This window comes from Saccoglossus kowalevskii, chromosome 8 (assembly GCF_978046115.1).
Source record: "Saccoglossus kowalevskii chromosome 8, keSacKowa6.1, whole genome shotgun sequence".
Lineage (NCBI taxonomy): Eukaryota > Metazoa > Hemichordata > Enteropneusta > Harrimaniidae > Saccoglossus > Saccoglossus kowalevskii.
In genome coordinates, this window is record NC_140648.1 from 31,270,159 (window position 1) to 31,284,705 (window position 14,547).

Here is a 14,547-nt window from a genome sequence, read left to right on the forward strand (position 1 = left end):
GGGTGTTAAAATCTGGTGTTTTTCATAAAGATTTATTTTTAATATAACGTGTTCTTAACTTACGTGTTTCACAGTTGTTTCCAACATAGCAGCCTTGACAGGTACAAGTATATTCAATACAGGATCCAGGCTGTTGCTGACAGTAACCATTCAGACAGGGATTAGGCTGACATGGATTCAGTGCTGGAAGAGAAAACAAATTGATACTTAAGTCATGGACATACAATAACTAAGCACATTTGCACTGTTCCATAAAATGAGCTTATTTTTTATTTTATACTGTGAAGTACTATATTTTAGCTGGAATTAATTTTTGCTGCAAAGACTTTTTGGGTGTTTTGTATGGATTTTATTTTTACTTATTTTTGGAGTTGAATGTAAAATATAGGAAAAAAAGTATATTCGCTGGATTTTATTTTTACTGAATCATTCCTTCAGGGAAAATTAATTCCAAGCAAAAATAAAATATTTTACAGTAGTTTACACTAATTTTATTGAATTATATTTAACTTTCTGTTTTAGTAGCAAATATATCCAGTAAACAAATACCCTAACACACTGCCCTCTCACTTCTTTTTTTCCATCGATTTTGGGATGTCTGGAAATACTTTCAACAGGCAATGTGTTAAAGATAATAATTGATATATGTATAATTCTATTATAGATGGGCTTCTAGTAAGACAAATATATGTACAATAATTTAATGAAATAGACTAAGAGTCATATACTGATGGCATAGAATTTAATCTTAGTTTTAAGACTTAACAGAATTTATAAGAACTTACCTATTTCACAGCTGCTTCCTTCATAGCATGCAGGACAGTTACAGGTATACGATGTACAGTCGCTGTTAGACACACACTGTCCAGAATTCAGACAGGGGTTGTTGGCACAAGGGTTTATAGCTGCAGAATGAAAAAAGAAGAATTTCATGATGTTTAACATTTAGACCTCATTCACTATTAATAATAATTTTTTATATATATATTTTTGTTCAAATATTTTAAAGTATGTAGAAGTCACACAATATGAGCAGACAGGAAGCTTTGGGAAAAAATTACATTATTTTGTTATATGGTTTCAGTAAAACTCTGGCCAACATGCTGCAAGTGTTATTAACATAGTGGTAAAATCATCAAATTGGTACATAAATTTAAGCACTTTTCGGTAGAATAATTTGTTTATATAAATATTTTTGTTCAAATATTTTAAAGTATGTAGAAATCACACAATATGAGCAGACAGGAAGTTTTGGGAAAAAATTACATTATTTTGTTATATGGTTTCAGTAAAACTCTGGCCAAGATGCTGCAAGTGTTCAACATGAAGTATTGTCTCTGAGACAAGAAAAAAAACAGAGGGAGATCTACAATACACTCAGAGCAGAACTCCCAAGTTGTCATCCACTGGCTTTGCCACTTCATAGAGTCTTACACTTGTGAGTATATTCACATCAATAATTTTATCTTATTTTTTGTAGTATTACTTATATTAGTAATAAGATACATATTTAGAAAAAATACTCTGCATAATAAAGATATATGGTAGTTTGGAAAGTCAGCTAGCAATATAATTAATAAAGATTGAAACTTACGGATGTCGCAGTTTTGCCCTGTCCAGCATGAAGAACACTGACAGGTATAATAGGTGCAGTAGTCAGTACAGGTTCCACCATTTCTACATGGGATGGCAGCGCAGGCATCTACAGCTATGAAAAACAAAAACACAAAAACCTGTTAGCTGAAAAAATACTGACAAATATAGATGTGAGAAAAAGAAGACTTGATGAATGTATGTAGTACACCACCACATGGTGATTTCTGAAATACTTTTGTTTTTGTTTTTCTACAAAACCTTACAAGATGGTTAAATTTGTTTCTGTTTAATGAAATTGACTTACCAATATCACAGTTTTGCCCAGTCCAACACTGATCACATGTGCACGTATATGTCGGGCATGTACTCCGGCAGAATCCATTGTTCTGGCATGGATTAGTTTGACACAAATCAACGACTGAATATGAAAAATAAAAACAACCCAATGTCAATATTATATTCAAGAGAAGCTAGAGAAATAGCAGTTAAACATTCAAATTCATTTGAAGTTGTTCTACTATTTATTATCATATTTATTACTATAGTGCAAGTGTTGATGCCTACATCTACTGGTCGTATATCCAGTGCAACAAAGCCTACATCTACTGGGCCTATTACATGTATTTATCTACCACAGTGGACGGGAAACTGAACAAAAATCAATACTTACGGTTCTCGCAGTATTCACCAGTGTGACAACTATCACATGAACAACTGATTTGCTGGCAGTTCGAACTCATGGTGCAAGTTCCACCATTCTGACAGAGATTGTTACTTGCGCACAGATTAATGGCTGCAAAATCAAATACGAATGAAGGTGTTATGGTTATAAGTAACTTGATAAATTTGAAAGTCATTTTACGAGGCTACAAGATAGTTATTCCATGCATTGTGAAAACAATGATACTTCAAAAATATGGAAAAATGTTTTTTTTTGTTAGTGTTAATGCACTCACGTATGTTACAAATATCACCAGCAAAACAAACAGGACATTGACAGGAGTACAGATCACAGGAACCAGTTACCGGTCGACACTGTCCACGAGCACATGGGTTCGGGGTGCATGGATCCAATTCTGAAAATGCAAAATATATCACAATTATAGACAGACTAATTTCCTAAAAGGTCAAGGCATCTTTCTCAGGAGAAATCTATATTTTTGGAGTGTTGAATTCTATAAAACAATCATGAAATAAAAATGTGTACTCCATCACTAGACTGTCAGAATTCAGCAACGGAGGAAATGTCCATACATTTTCCCATTGAAACGCCAGCTTGCATGTACTTGATTTAAATTATAATATTTTACCTGTAGTGCAGAGTTGGCCGGTAAAACATCCTGAGCAGGCACAAGTAAAATCATAACAATTTTCTGGATCGAATGAAGGTTGACAAACTCCATTGTTCTGACAAGGATTAGGCTGGCACTGGTTGATTCCTGAGAGTAAAACAATTAGCATTTAATTTATTAAATATAGAGTACCGGTAATCTTGATTGTTTATACAGGCATGTATGCGATATGATGTATTTAGCATAAACTGAGGTGTCATCAGAATGAGTAAACAGTCAATCACAAACAGCAAAACCATGCTTCCCTGATTAACTTACTTTGACCACAGTTGTTTCCTAGATAGCAGGCTCCACACAAGCATGAATACTGTGTGCAGGAGACTTCTAAACAAGTACCACCATTCCCACAAGGATTAAACTGGCACGGATCTTGCACTAAAAAACAAAACAGAACAGAGACTAAGCATTCAGCAATAATATAAGTATCAATGAACGCTGACAAGAAATGATGCAGATAAAGTGAAGCCTGTCGGAACCAGCAGCAGCAGAGAATAATATAGATCGTTTCACAGAATGTTTACAATACAAGTCTATGATTTCAGATGTTTACAGAGTTCACTTTAGATGCTTATGTGATTTTTGAAATATTTAACATAAAGTGTAAAGATTTAACTTACATGTTTCACAGAATGTACCCGTGTAGCAGCCAAGACAGGTACAGGTAAGTTGTGTACATGATCCCTGAACTGCAAGACATGTTCCTCCATTCTGGCATGGGTTGTTCTGACATGCATCAATAACTAATAAAAAAAAAATAGAACATCCTATCAATCAATTACACTTCTCACCTTAAATTAACATAGTGACCCCAACAAGGCGAGGTAAAATTATCAAATTTAAGCATTTTCTGGTAGAAACTTCTTTACAGCAGTGTTTGAATCACTGCATTTAAATGTCACAGTACAAGGAGAAAAAAACAAAATGAAAACCACACTTACAACTTTCACAGTTTGTTCCTGTATAGCACTGTAGACAGAAACACTGGTACTGGGTGCATGACCCTTGCTGTGATGTACAAAAGCCACCGTTCTGACAGGGATTTGGCTGGCATGGATCGAGGACTAGGAAGAATGAAAAAATAAACGTCAGTCAATGTTATCATCGCCTTTGACTGCAATCATCAATTTCTGTCACTCTTTCCAAAATAATCAAATTATTCACGGTGTAATAACATTCATAACATTGAGAGTTATTTCAATTCCAAGAACAAAATATAAGTTGTGTCAATTCTTATATTTATTTAGGTATAACTTTACAATCAAATGGAAAGTTCCAAGAAACAAGACAATGTTTAACAAACAAAGCTACTAGAGCAATGTATGCACTGTTGAAAGCAATGCCAAGAGAGACTGACTGTAGAACATTTATGCACCTTTTTCAGATATGTATTAAACCAATTTTGTTATATGGATCAACAACTTGGGGACATGACATACTAGACAATAATAGATGGGACAAAACACCAATTGAACAGTTACATTTGAAATTCTGCAAACAAATACTAGGTGTGAGTAAATTCTCCTCAAATGCAGCATGCAGAGCTGAACTTGGTAAATTCCCATTACTTATAGATATTCAGGAAAATCTTATTAAATACTGGTATCGTATTAGTGCCTTACCAGACAGTAATATTACAAAACAAGCCTTTGAAGAACAAAAACAACAAAATTTAAATTGGTTTACATCAGTAAAAAACATGGTCTCCGAAAATATTACAAACTTGTCCTCGTCTGTCATACCTCAAAAATTACCATACAGTAAAATAAAAAACATACGAAACAACATCCAACAAAGGTATGTAGAGTTCTGGAAGTTGAGTGTAACAAATGATAATAGAAAACTGAGAACGTATATAAAGTTTAAAGACTCATACACTTTTGAACCATATTTGCTTTTATGTAATCTGAAACATAAAATCTTATTGACTCGTTTCAGAATAAGCAGTCATGTATTAGAAATTGAGAAGGGTAGACATACCCAACCCAAAATACCTTTAGAAGACAGAATCTGTAAGCAATGTTCCCAGATCAAAATTGAAAATGAAGAACATTTCTTCATGGAATGTCTTAGGTACCAAACGGAAAGACAAAAGCTATTTAATAATATCAGTATTCCAGAAGAATTGAAAAGTGATAACCAGATATTTAAATATATTATGAGTTCAAGAGAAGACGTACTAATAAGACAAGTTGGTGAATACTTATACAAAATATTTGAAATCAGAAATATCAATAACTGACATTTTACTTTTACTTTAATTTTATATGTATTGTACTTTATTACTAACATTTTATTGCTGTTCAACCAATGGAAATTATTTCTAAGGATGCAATAAATTCATTATTATTATTATTATTATTATCGACTATTTGTAGAAGATTTCAGCAGGCCATACATAAACAGCATATAGACCTTTTAAACAACAGACTAAATACTGTAGAACACGTTCAAATAGCTGCATGCAATTTTAGCGGATTTGACTCTTGGCATGAATTAACAGAACCTTAATTTAGATAAAGTGTCGACTATTTCAATGTGAGAATATCCTTAATGACCCAGAATTCAAGAAAGTGTGAGATAAGAGGTTTCATACAATATATGGTTTACTATTGTTCAGGACAATTCTTATATGAAAATATCAAGCCTAACTATAACATACTTGTTATGTCTACTACATCCTTAAAAGAGCTACATCTTGAATTAGCGAAATTACAGATGAGCTAAATTAGCTGAAATAACATGCTAGCTAAAAAAACATGTTTTACATTATTATTAATTACTAAACTGAACAAATTCTGAATATTTAATGTATTTACAACACATCATCAAATATTTAGTGTTTTACACCCCAGCCATTTACACCCCAGATCATTCGAGAAGAGGTATTTTTCTGTAATACATGTACACTCCAGATAGAAATGAATACCGTTCAATTTCCGTTCCTTCCGCTGCACTTAGATCTTAATTCCTACAACTAACAGCAAAGCATGCTTACGTGTTGCACAGGTAGTCCCGGTGTAGCAGCCTTGACAGGTACATTGATAATTTGTACAGGAGGAACCAACACGGTTACAGAAACCATTATTCAGACATGGCTGGTTAGAGCATGGATCAATAACTGTGAACATAAATACAAAGTTTGATGTAATCAATGAGGAGGAGTGACCTTATAACTGAGATATGGTAACTTCCATTTACATTTCGAGTCTTCAAGACTGGGAGTCATGTCATTGAATCATTGACTTTTAACAGGTCAGTGCATTATAGAAGTTAGCACCTATTCATGTTTTGCACATATACATAATGTGCGTTATCTGGTTGGCGAGAAACAGTTGTACACGCCCAAAGACATATGCAGGTTTTTAGTCAGCCACCTGTCTACTTGTCATTTTAGTCAGCCACATGTCTACTCGTCATTTTAGCCAGCCACATGTCTACTCGTCATTTTAGATAGCCACATGTCTACCTGTAATTTTAGTCAGCCACCTGTCTACTTGTCATTTTAGTCAGCCACATGTCTACTCGTCATTTTAGCCAGCCACATGTCTACTCGTCATTTTAGATAGCCACATGTCTACCTGTAATTTTAGTCAGCCACCTGTCTGCCTCTCGTTTTAGCCAGCCACCTGTCTACTTGTCATTTTAGTCAGCCACCTGTCTACTTGTCATTTTAGTCAGCCACCTGTCTACTTGTCATTTTAGTCAGCCACATGTCTACTCGTCATTTTAGCCAGCCACATGTCTACTCATCATTTTAGATAGCCACATGTCTACCTGTAATTTTAGTCAGCCACCTGTCTACCTGTCATTTTAGTCAGCCACCTGTCTGCCTCTCGTTTTAGCCAGCCACCTGTCTACTTGTCATTTTAGTCAGCCACCTGTCTACTTGTCATTTTAGTCAGCCACATGTCTACTCGTCATTTTAACCAGCCACCTGTCTACTTGTCATTTTAGTCAGCCACCTGTCTACTTGTCATTTTAGCCAGCCACATGTCTACTCGTCATTTTAGCCAGCCACATGTCTACTCGTCATTTTAGATAGCCACATGTCTACCTGTCATTTTAGTCAGCCACCTGTCTGCCTCTCGTTTTAGCCAGCCACCTGTCTACTTGTCATTTTAGTCAGCCACCTGTCTACTTGTCATTTTAGTCAGCCACCTGTCTACTTGTCATTTTAGTCAGCCACATGTCTACCTGTCATTTTAGTCAGCCACCTGTCTACCTGTCATTTTAGTCAGCCACCTGTCTACCTGTCATTATAGTCAGCCACCTGTCTGCCTCTCGTTTTAGCCAGCCACCTGTCTACCTGTCATTTTAGCCAGCCACATGTCTACCTGTCATTTTAGTCAGCCACCTGTCTACCTGTCATTTTAGTCAGCCACCTGTCTACCTGTCATATTAACCAGCCACCTGTCTACCTGTCATATTAGCCAGCCACCTGTCTACCTGTCATATTAGCCAGCCACCTGTCTATCTGTCATATTAGCCAGCCACCTGTCTACCTGTCATATTAGCCAGCCACCTGTCTATCTGTCATTTTAGTCAGCCACCTGTCTACTTGTCATTTTAGACAGGCAATCCACATTTTAGACAGACACAAAATTTAATTTGACAGGAAAAATCGTTACAAATCTGTGCAATTTTCATTAAAAAATTATAAGTAAATTACAAAATAACCATAAATATATATATAAAAAAAAAACATTTTCATTTTGATAAAGTTTTTAGACAGGCACTTCCTATTATTTGGCTGTAACCATGGATACCAGTGTTCGCTGTTATTAAAACAATTTGTGGGCAACATTGTCACCACAGATCACATCTGAGAGTGACATTCGTCATCAGATATTTGCATGCTGGTTGCCAGAAATGTAAATGTATGACATCACAGTTGGACAGCCTATAGAACAGCAGTTAGTGAAGTGAAATACGGTACTTACGATCTTGACAGTACTGTCCTGTGTAGCATCCAGCACATGTACATGTATAGTCTGTACATGACCCTGGGGTCTGTATGCAAGTACCGCCATTCTGGCAACGATTCGGCAAACATGGATTAAGTACTATGAATAAAGAGAAGGGACAAGTTAGAACCACAGTTGGATTGCCATCATCCGTTGCGTCATATTATATCCTCAATGTTTTCATCTACAATCTTAAAAATTATCAAATATTTTCTGAATGTCTTGTATTTAGTAATTATAAGGTGATAACGTCAAATGACAGATACACTTACATGTCTGACAATTAGGTCCTGTGTAGCAGCCAGGACACTGACACTGATACTGTATGCAACCACCGAGACGTGAACACGTTCCCCCGTTCTCACATGGGTTAGGGCTACATTGATTCAACTCTGAAACAGAAAGAGACAAAACAGAAATATACGTCAGAGAGCAATTATTATACTTAGCAATGCAGAATAAAAATACGGCCAGAAAAAAAATAATATGTTTGTAATCAATGGAACAGACTCATTAAGACATGTTAAAAGAAATAGAAAAAGAAGTTAAAAGAAATATTAAAAATTTGCAAAATTGTTTTAAACCAAATTTTATTAACAACTTATATACTGACTTACCAATTTCACAATTATTGCCGGAGTAACAGAATGGACAAGAACATGTGTAATCCACGCATGAACCTTGTACTTGTACACAGAAACCATTATTCTGGCATGGGTTACTGGGCTGACATGGGTTCAAATCTGACCAGCAAAAACAAAACAAAAATCAGAGGAAAATTAAATACAGCCAGCATGGTTATAGACTCCTTATCCTATCATGAGTGTAACATAAAACTGATTTTATTCAAAGATTAGTGAAAATAATAAACATTATATATAAACAGCATCAAAACTATTTTTGTAAAATTCTGTTTTATGATGAAAACAAAATTGTCAATTTGTTTACAACATCTTTTTTTTCCCAAAATTTGTTATCAGCAAAATCTACTAATAAATATTAAATTAAAATTTATAATATAAGCAGAAAACAAAATAATATGAGGTATGTTGTTATTAAAGTACTGGTACATATTCTATACTTACATTGTTCACAGTTATTTCCAGTGTAACACGATGGACAGATACATTGGAATGTTGTGCAGGAAAGCTTGAGACAAGTCCCACCAGACTGACAGGGTAAGCTCTGACACGGATCCAATTCTATTAAAACACACACACAAAAATGCAGAAGTTTAATATCTGACTGCTAATGTTACTGTCGCCGACAATAATCATCGCGCAGAGTCCTGTTCGATATGGGACTCATAGCAACGTACACAACACATTGTTTGTTTACATGAAATTCGAACAAGCAAGGACAACCATCACTCTTTAATATTTATTTTTAACTGCCACAAATTTTGAACACAAAAAGTTGTTAGCTTTTACAAAACACAGCCAGATAATTATATTTTTTATTTATTCAAAAATCAAGAACTGAAATTATGTTCAAAATTATAGAAAAAAATATGAAAATGTGCAAAACGTTGTGGAGGGAAAAATTGTGGCTTGTTCTGCACTGTAAGGTAGAGATGTGATGAACCATCCCAAATCAACTCACCTGTTTCACAGTACTGTCCAGTATAGCACCCACTACATTCACAGCTATATGATGTACATGATCCAATTGTTTTAACGCACAGACCATTGTTCTGGCAGGGATTGACAGCACACTGGTCAATTTCTATAAAGACAAAATATAAACACAATCACTCGGTTAGGTTTCACTACACATCATCAATAGATCTCATATAATGAATGCAATTATGCGATGGTTATATGGTACTAACCTGTTTGACACAAAGATCCGGTATAACATCCGGGACACTGGCAAGTAAAATCTGAGCAGGATCCTGGCGATTTATAGCAAAATCCGCCATTTTGACATGGGTTAGGCGTACACTGATCAATGGCTAGAATGCAACACAAATAAGAGAAACATTAGAAACACACCAAACATTCGTACCAATAATAAGAAATTGTATATTAATTAAACACAATGGACATGACAAAAATATCAATCCAGAGGTTTAACGACATGTTGCATAAAACGTTTATTATGCATTCAATTTCGTTAATTGCAGAATTTATGTTTATTATGATCAAGATATAAAGAAAACAACAACAACCTGTACAACAAATAATTGTTGGTGTTATTTGGATCAAAAATAGTTAAACAACTTACAAATCATAATTTCTTACTTCCGAATTTTTATTTCTTTTTACTTACTTTTCGTTCCTAGTAAAGACTACATCTTAATAATGATGACACAGATAATAAAGCAGATATGCCCAAAATACTAAAAATGACACTCCCATTTTTTGTCCATATAGTAAATTGTTCAAGTTTTGGTGGTTTTTGTTGTGATAATGACTGAGAAATGGATATGTTGGTTGTTTCTACTTTACTCACCTATCTCACACAGAGTACCAGTGAAGCATCCTTGGCATGTACAAGTATAGTCTGTACATGAATTGACAGCCTTCTGGCAGATAGCGTTGTTCTGGCAGGGTATAGACACACATGGATTAATCGCTAAAGAGGAAAATCAAGAGAAACAAATGTTGAAAAATTAAAAGATTATAAGTCAGATGAATAATTCATGATTTGTATACAAAGATCATATGGTTATTTCATCAAAAGAGAGTTTATATGTGACTTACGTGTTTCACAGTTTGCACCTTGGAAGCAGCCAGTACATTGACAGGTGTATTCCTGGCAAGACGATTGCTGACAGACACCACCGTTCAGACATGGATTAGACCCTGACCCCGTCGCGCATGGATCTTGCACTACATAAATAAAGATAGAAACAGAGCATTAACTTGAGTACTGATCTTTGTACACAGTATATGTGATCAATAAATTAAACTTTATTATAAAATCACACTGATACTTTATGAATTAAAGATGCAGTACATCTTTTATTGGTGAATACAGATAAAAATAATTTTTTTAATACCTTTCCACATACCTATATCAGATTATTCTATTTCAGAGCTCTATCATTAATGTAACTTATGTAAAACTATGGACAAAATTGACAACTATTATTGTTTTGATGACCAAATTTAAATATTAGCGTTAATTTGAATAATAAATACACCAAACAAATAGAAATCAAATGCTGATAAAAAGTATTTTGATGCTTATCAATGTACTTCTTTTTACTAAACATAAAGATATCTGATTTCGGGACACACTTTAGGTTAATCTTTAGTTTGATTTGGTTGATAAATAAACTTGACTTACATCTTTCACAGTTGGTGCCAACAAAACATCCCTCACATATGCACATGTACCGGTCACACGATCCAGCCAACGGTTGGCATACACCATTGTTGTTACACGGATTTGGAGAACACTGATCAAGAACTGTTTGAAGACGAAAAATAACAGCATGTTAGTAGACGAACCAAGGTATTGGAACATAATTATGATATAAAAATGTACACTTAGGGTTCATAACAAGACATATATGCCAGTTACACAAAAATAAAACCAACATGGCTGCCAGTCGGCCATTTTCAACACTAATTTTGTGATTTAGTTTTTTCAATTTTTAACAATAGGCTGGAATGTGACAAGTGAAATTCAAATCAAGATTGACATTGCAGATGATAAATAGTCTACTATATTGTTCCACATTTGTCAATAATTTTATATACGTTTATGTCAGCTGACCACTACCTACCAATCACAGACAAGCGATATTTCATACTAACCTATCTCACAGCGAGTACCAGAAAAACAGCCACTGCAAAAACACTGGTAATCTGTACAAGATCCTTGTTGTTGAGCACAGAAGCCATTGTTCTCACATGGATTAGGTTGACATGGATTCAACACTAAGGAAAATGAGAAAAAAGTTGTTACGTTTGTAAGCTAGCATTGACTAAGACACAGATACCAGCACAGTGTGTCCAGTTCTACTCTTGTACTCAACTATCAGTATTTCAGAACAAATGCATGTAACGAGCAGAATAAATTTCTTTAGTTGCAATATCAATCAGTTAATCCATAAGTCCTACATTGTTTTCAACAATTTTTTCCTGGGCAACAGCTCCATATATAACGAAAGTCAATTGTCTCTCCTAACTGTTTTTATGTGCAAATTGTAAGTGTTGACATATCATCCTACATTGAATTTAAAGAAACACGGCCTCATTCACCAATATTAAAACTTGCCTGGAGATGCATATTATACTCTCTAGAAAAGTTTTCACTTGAGGTATACTTACAAATTTCACAATTAACTCCTGTGTAGCAGCCTTGACAATTACAGGTGAATTCTGTACATGAACCTGCCAGCTGTAGACACTGCCCACCATTCTGACATGGGAAACTATTGCACGGATTCAACACTGTAAATGATAAATAATTCACAGTTAATTATTAACATATTTATGCAAATTATACATGAATATGCAAATTATGTTCATGTATACAACGAATATAGAGTATGTAGATCACTTTTATGCAAATTACACATGCATATGCAAATTATGTTCATGTATGCAAAGAATAGTGTATGTAAATTACTTTTCTGCAAATTATACATGAATATGCAAATTATGTTCATGTATGCAAAGAATATGGAGTATGTAGATTACTTTTATGCAAATTACACATGCATATGCAAATTATGTTCATGTATGCAAAGAATAGTGTATGTAAATTACTTTTATGCAAATTATACATGAATATGCAACTACTAATTTATTTATGGCAATATACATGTATGTTTGCTAGAAAACATTAACATTTCACAATTTCTGTGAAAAAACCCAGACAGTCTGCTTGAATCAAAAGTTTAGTAGCAAGACTCATTAAATTGCAATCTGGAGATGATATTTTGTCTGAATTTTCTACTTACAAGTCTGACAATACTGTCCTGCGTAACAAGACTGGCATTGACATGTGAAGGATGTACAGGAGCCCGGTGTCTCTGAACAAGTACCTCCATTCTGACAAGGATTGACAGCACATGGATTTTGTCCTGGTAGAAAATAAATACATCAATATGTGTTTTATAGATGAAGAAGCCACAGCTCATCTCTCCGAACATTGTACATCAAGTCACAAAAAGATATCATGAATTATTCGTAATGATAAAATTCAAATCATATTTATGCTCAATCTATTAGAAGTACATGCATTATTATTCATGAGTCAAACAGGTATGAATGAATTATGTATGACATATGGCTTGACTAATGCATCCAAACTTTTTACTCTCGGATACCCCAAAAAAAAGTTATATACACAATCATTGAATTTTGTATATCGTAAATAAAAATACATATAACACATAAAAGTCACTTTTAACACTGATGAGTGAGCAAGGATATCAAGAATACAATATCAAAGAACGAGGCAGCCATAGTAATAATTATGCATCACTTAAGTGGTTAATCACATACTGGTTTCACAATTGGTTCCATAGTAACACTCCGGACACTGGCACTGGTAAACAGTACATGATCCTTGTACAGCTAGACACTGGCCACCATTCAGACAAGGCAAGTTCTGACAGGGATCCAAGACTGTTGACAAACAAGAATAATGCAATACAATTAGTAGGTATTCAGTAGGTAGTAGTGCAACAAACTGAAAGGACACTAGCTACCATATGATATTATAGGTCTTATACAACACAGTAAAATACATTATTTATTTACACTAAATTTTAAAGTGAGTGTAGCAGCAATAATTGTTGCCCATTTGAACTGGGTGTATTAATTAGACAAATTTTTTACGACTCAAAAAATAATTTATCAAATATTACTTATTTGACCATAGAAACACATCTGTAATTTACATAAGGGCATGCACTACTAATTATGGTACAAACATTTAGTATCAGTTTATCGATTACAGAAAACAGTTCAAATATTAAAGTTAGAATGACTGTTAATGGTACTTACATGTCTGGCATTGGTTTCCTGTAAAGCAACCACTACATGTGCATGTGTAGTCAACACATGAGCCAGCTACTGGTGAACAGAATCCGTTGTTCTGACATGGATTATTACTGCATGGATTCAACACTGTAATAAACAACCATGTAATAATAAATGTACTGGTACTAGTTGTAGCAAAAAGCAAACAAATGAATATGCAAATTACAAAATAAATATGCAAATGAAAAATGAATATGCAAATTACAAAATGAATATGCAAATTACAAAATGAATTTGCAAATAAATATGCAAATTGAAAATGAACATGCAAATAAAAATGAACGTGTAATGAATATACAAATTGCAAATGAATATGCAATTTACAAAATTAATTTGCAAATTAGTATGCAAATTGCAAATGAATATGCAAATTACAAAATGAATATGCAACTACCGGTACAAATGAATATGCAAACTACAAAATAAATATCAAAATTACAATGTCAATACACATTTAAATAAACATAAAATGTAAAAATATTTAAAATGTACTCACAGGTAGCACAGTTAATACCAGTGTAGCAATTCTGACAAATACATGAATATTCATTGCAGGAATTCTGTGATCTTATGCAAGTACCACCAAATTGGCAAGGAAAGTTCTGACATGGATCAATGGCTGCAAGGAAA

The 14,547-nt window shown here is 34.1% G+C and overlaps 1 protein-coding gene across 1 annotated transcript in view; it reads right to left on the reverse strand.

Moving 5' to 3' along the window:
- The window catches only part of LOC100376308 (uncharacterized), a 138,905-nt gene that overhangs the window by 48,499 nt on the left and 75,859 nt on the right, over nucleotides 1-14,547 (reverse strand). The window contains exons 122-147 of the mRNA XM_085502838.1: nucleotides 14,414-14,536; nucleotides 13,882-14,004; nucleotides 13,378-13,500; nucleotides 12,831-12,953; nucleotides 12,196-12,318; nucleotides 11,680-11,802; nucleotides 11,207-11,329; nucleotides 10,618-10,746; nucleotides 10,367-10,489; nucleotides 9,744-9,866; nucleotides 9,515-9,637; nucleotides 8,998-9,114; nucleotides 8,530-8,655; nucleotides 8,185-8,304; nucleotides 7,889-8,011; nucleotides 5,944-6,066; nucleotides 3,887-4,009; nucleotides 3,566-3,688; nucleotides 3,207-3,323; nucleotides 2,907-3,035; nucleotides 2,553-2,672; nucleotides 2,267-2,389; nucleotides 1,901-2,014; nucleotides 1,595-1,708; nucleotides 786-905; nucleotides 64-183 (exon numbers count right to left, since the gene is read on the reverse strand). Coding sequence (XP_085358964.1) covers nucleotides 64-183; nucleotides 786-905; nucleotides 1,595-1,708; nucleotides 1,901-2,014; nucleotides 2,267-2,389; nucleotides 2,553-2,672; nucleotides 2,907-3,035; nucleotides 3,207-3,323; nucleotides 3,566-3,688; nucleotides 3,887-4,009; nucleotides 5,944-6,066; nucleotides 7,889-8,011; nucleotides 8,185-8,304; nucleotides 8,530-8,655; nucleotides 8,998-9,114; nucleotides 9,515-9,637; nucleotides 9,744-9,866; nucleotides 10,367-10,489; nucleotides 10,618-10,746; nucleotides 11,207-11,329; nucleotides 11,680-11,802; nucleotides 12,196-12,318; nucleotides 12,831-12,953; nucleotides 13,378-13,500; nucleotides 13,882-14,004; nucleotides 14,414-14,536 — 3,171 coding nt within the window. The remainder of the gene's footprint in view (nucleotides 1-63; nucleotides 184-785; nucleotides 906-1,594; nucleotides 1,709-1,900; nucleotides 2,015-2,266; nucleotides 2,390-2,552; nucleotides 2,673-2,906; nucleotides 3,036-3,206; nucleotides 3,324-3,565; nucleotides 3,689-3,886; nucleotides 4,010-5,943; nucleotides 6,067-7,888; nucleotides 8,012-8,184; nucleotides 8,305-8,529; nucleotides 8,656-8,997; nucleotides 9,115-9,514; nucleotides 9,638-9,743; nucleotides 9,867-10,366; nucleotides 10,490-10,617; nucleotides 10,747-11,206; nucleotides 11,330-11,679; nucleotides 11,803-12,195; nucleotides 12,319-12,830; nucleotides 12,954-13,377; nucleotides 13,501-13,881; nucleotides 14,005-14,413; nucleotides 14,537-14,547) is intronic.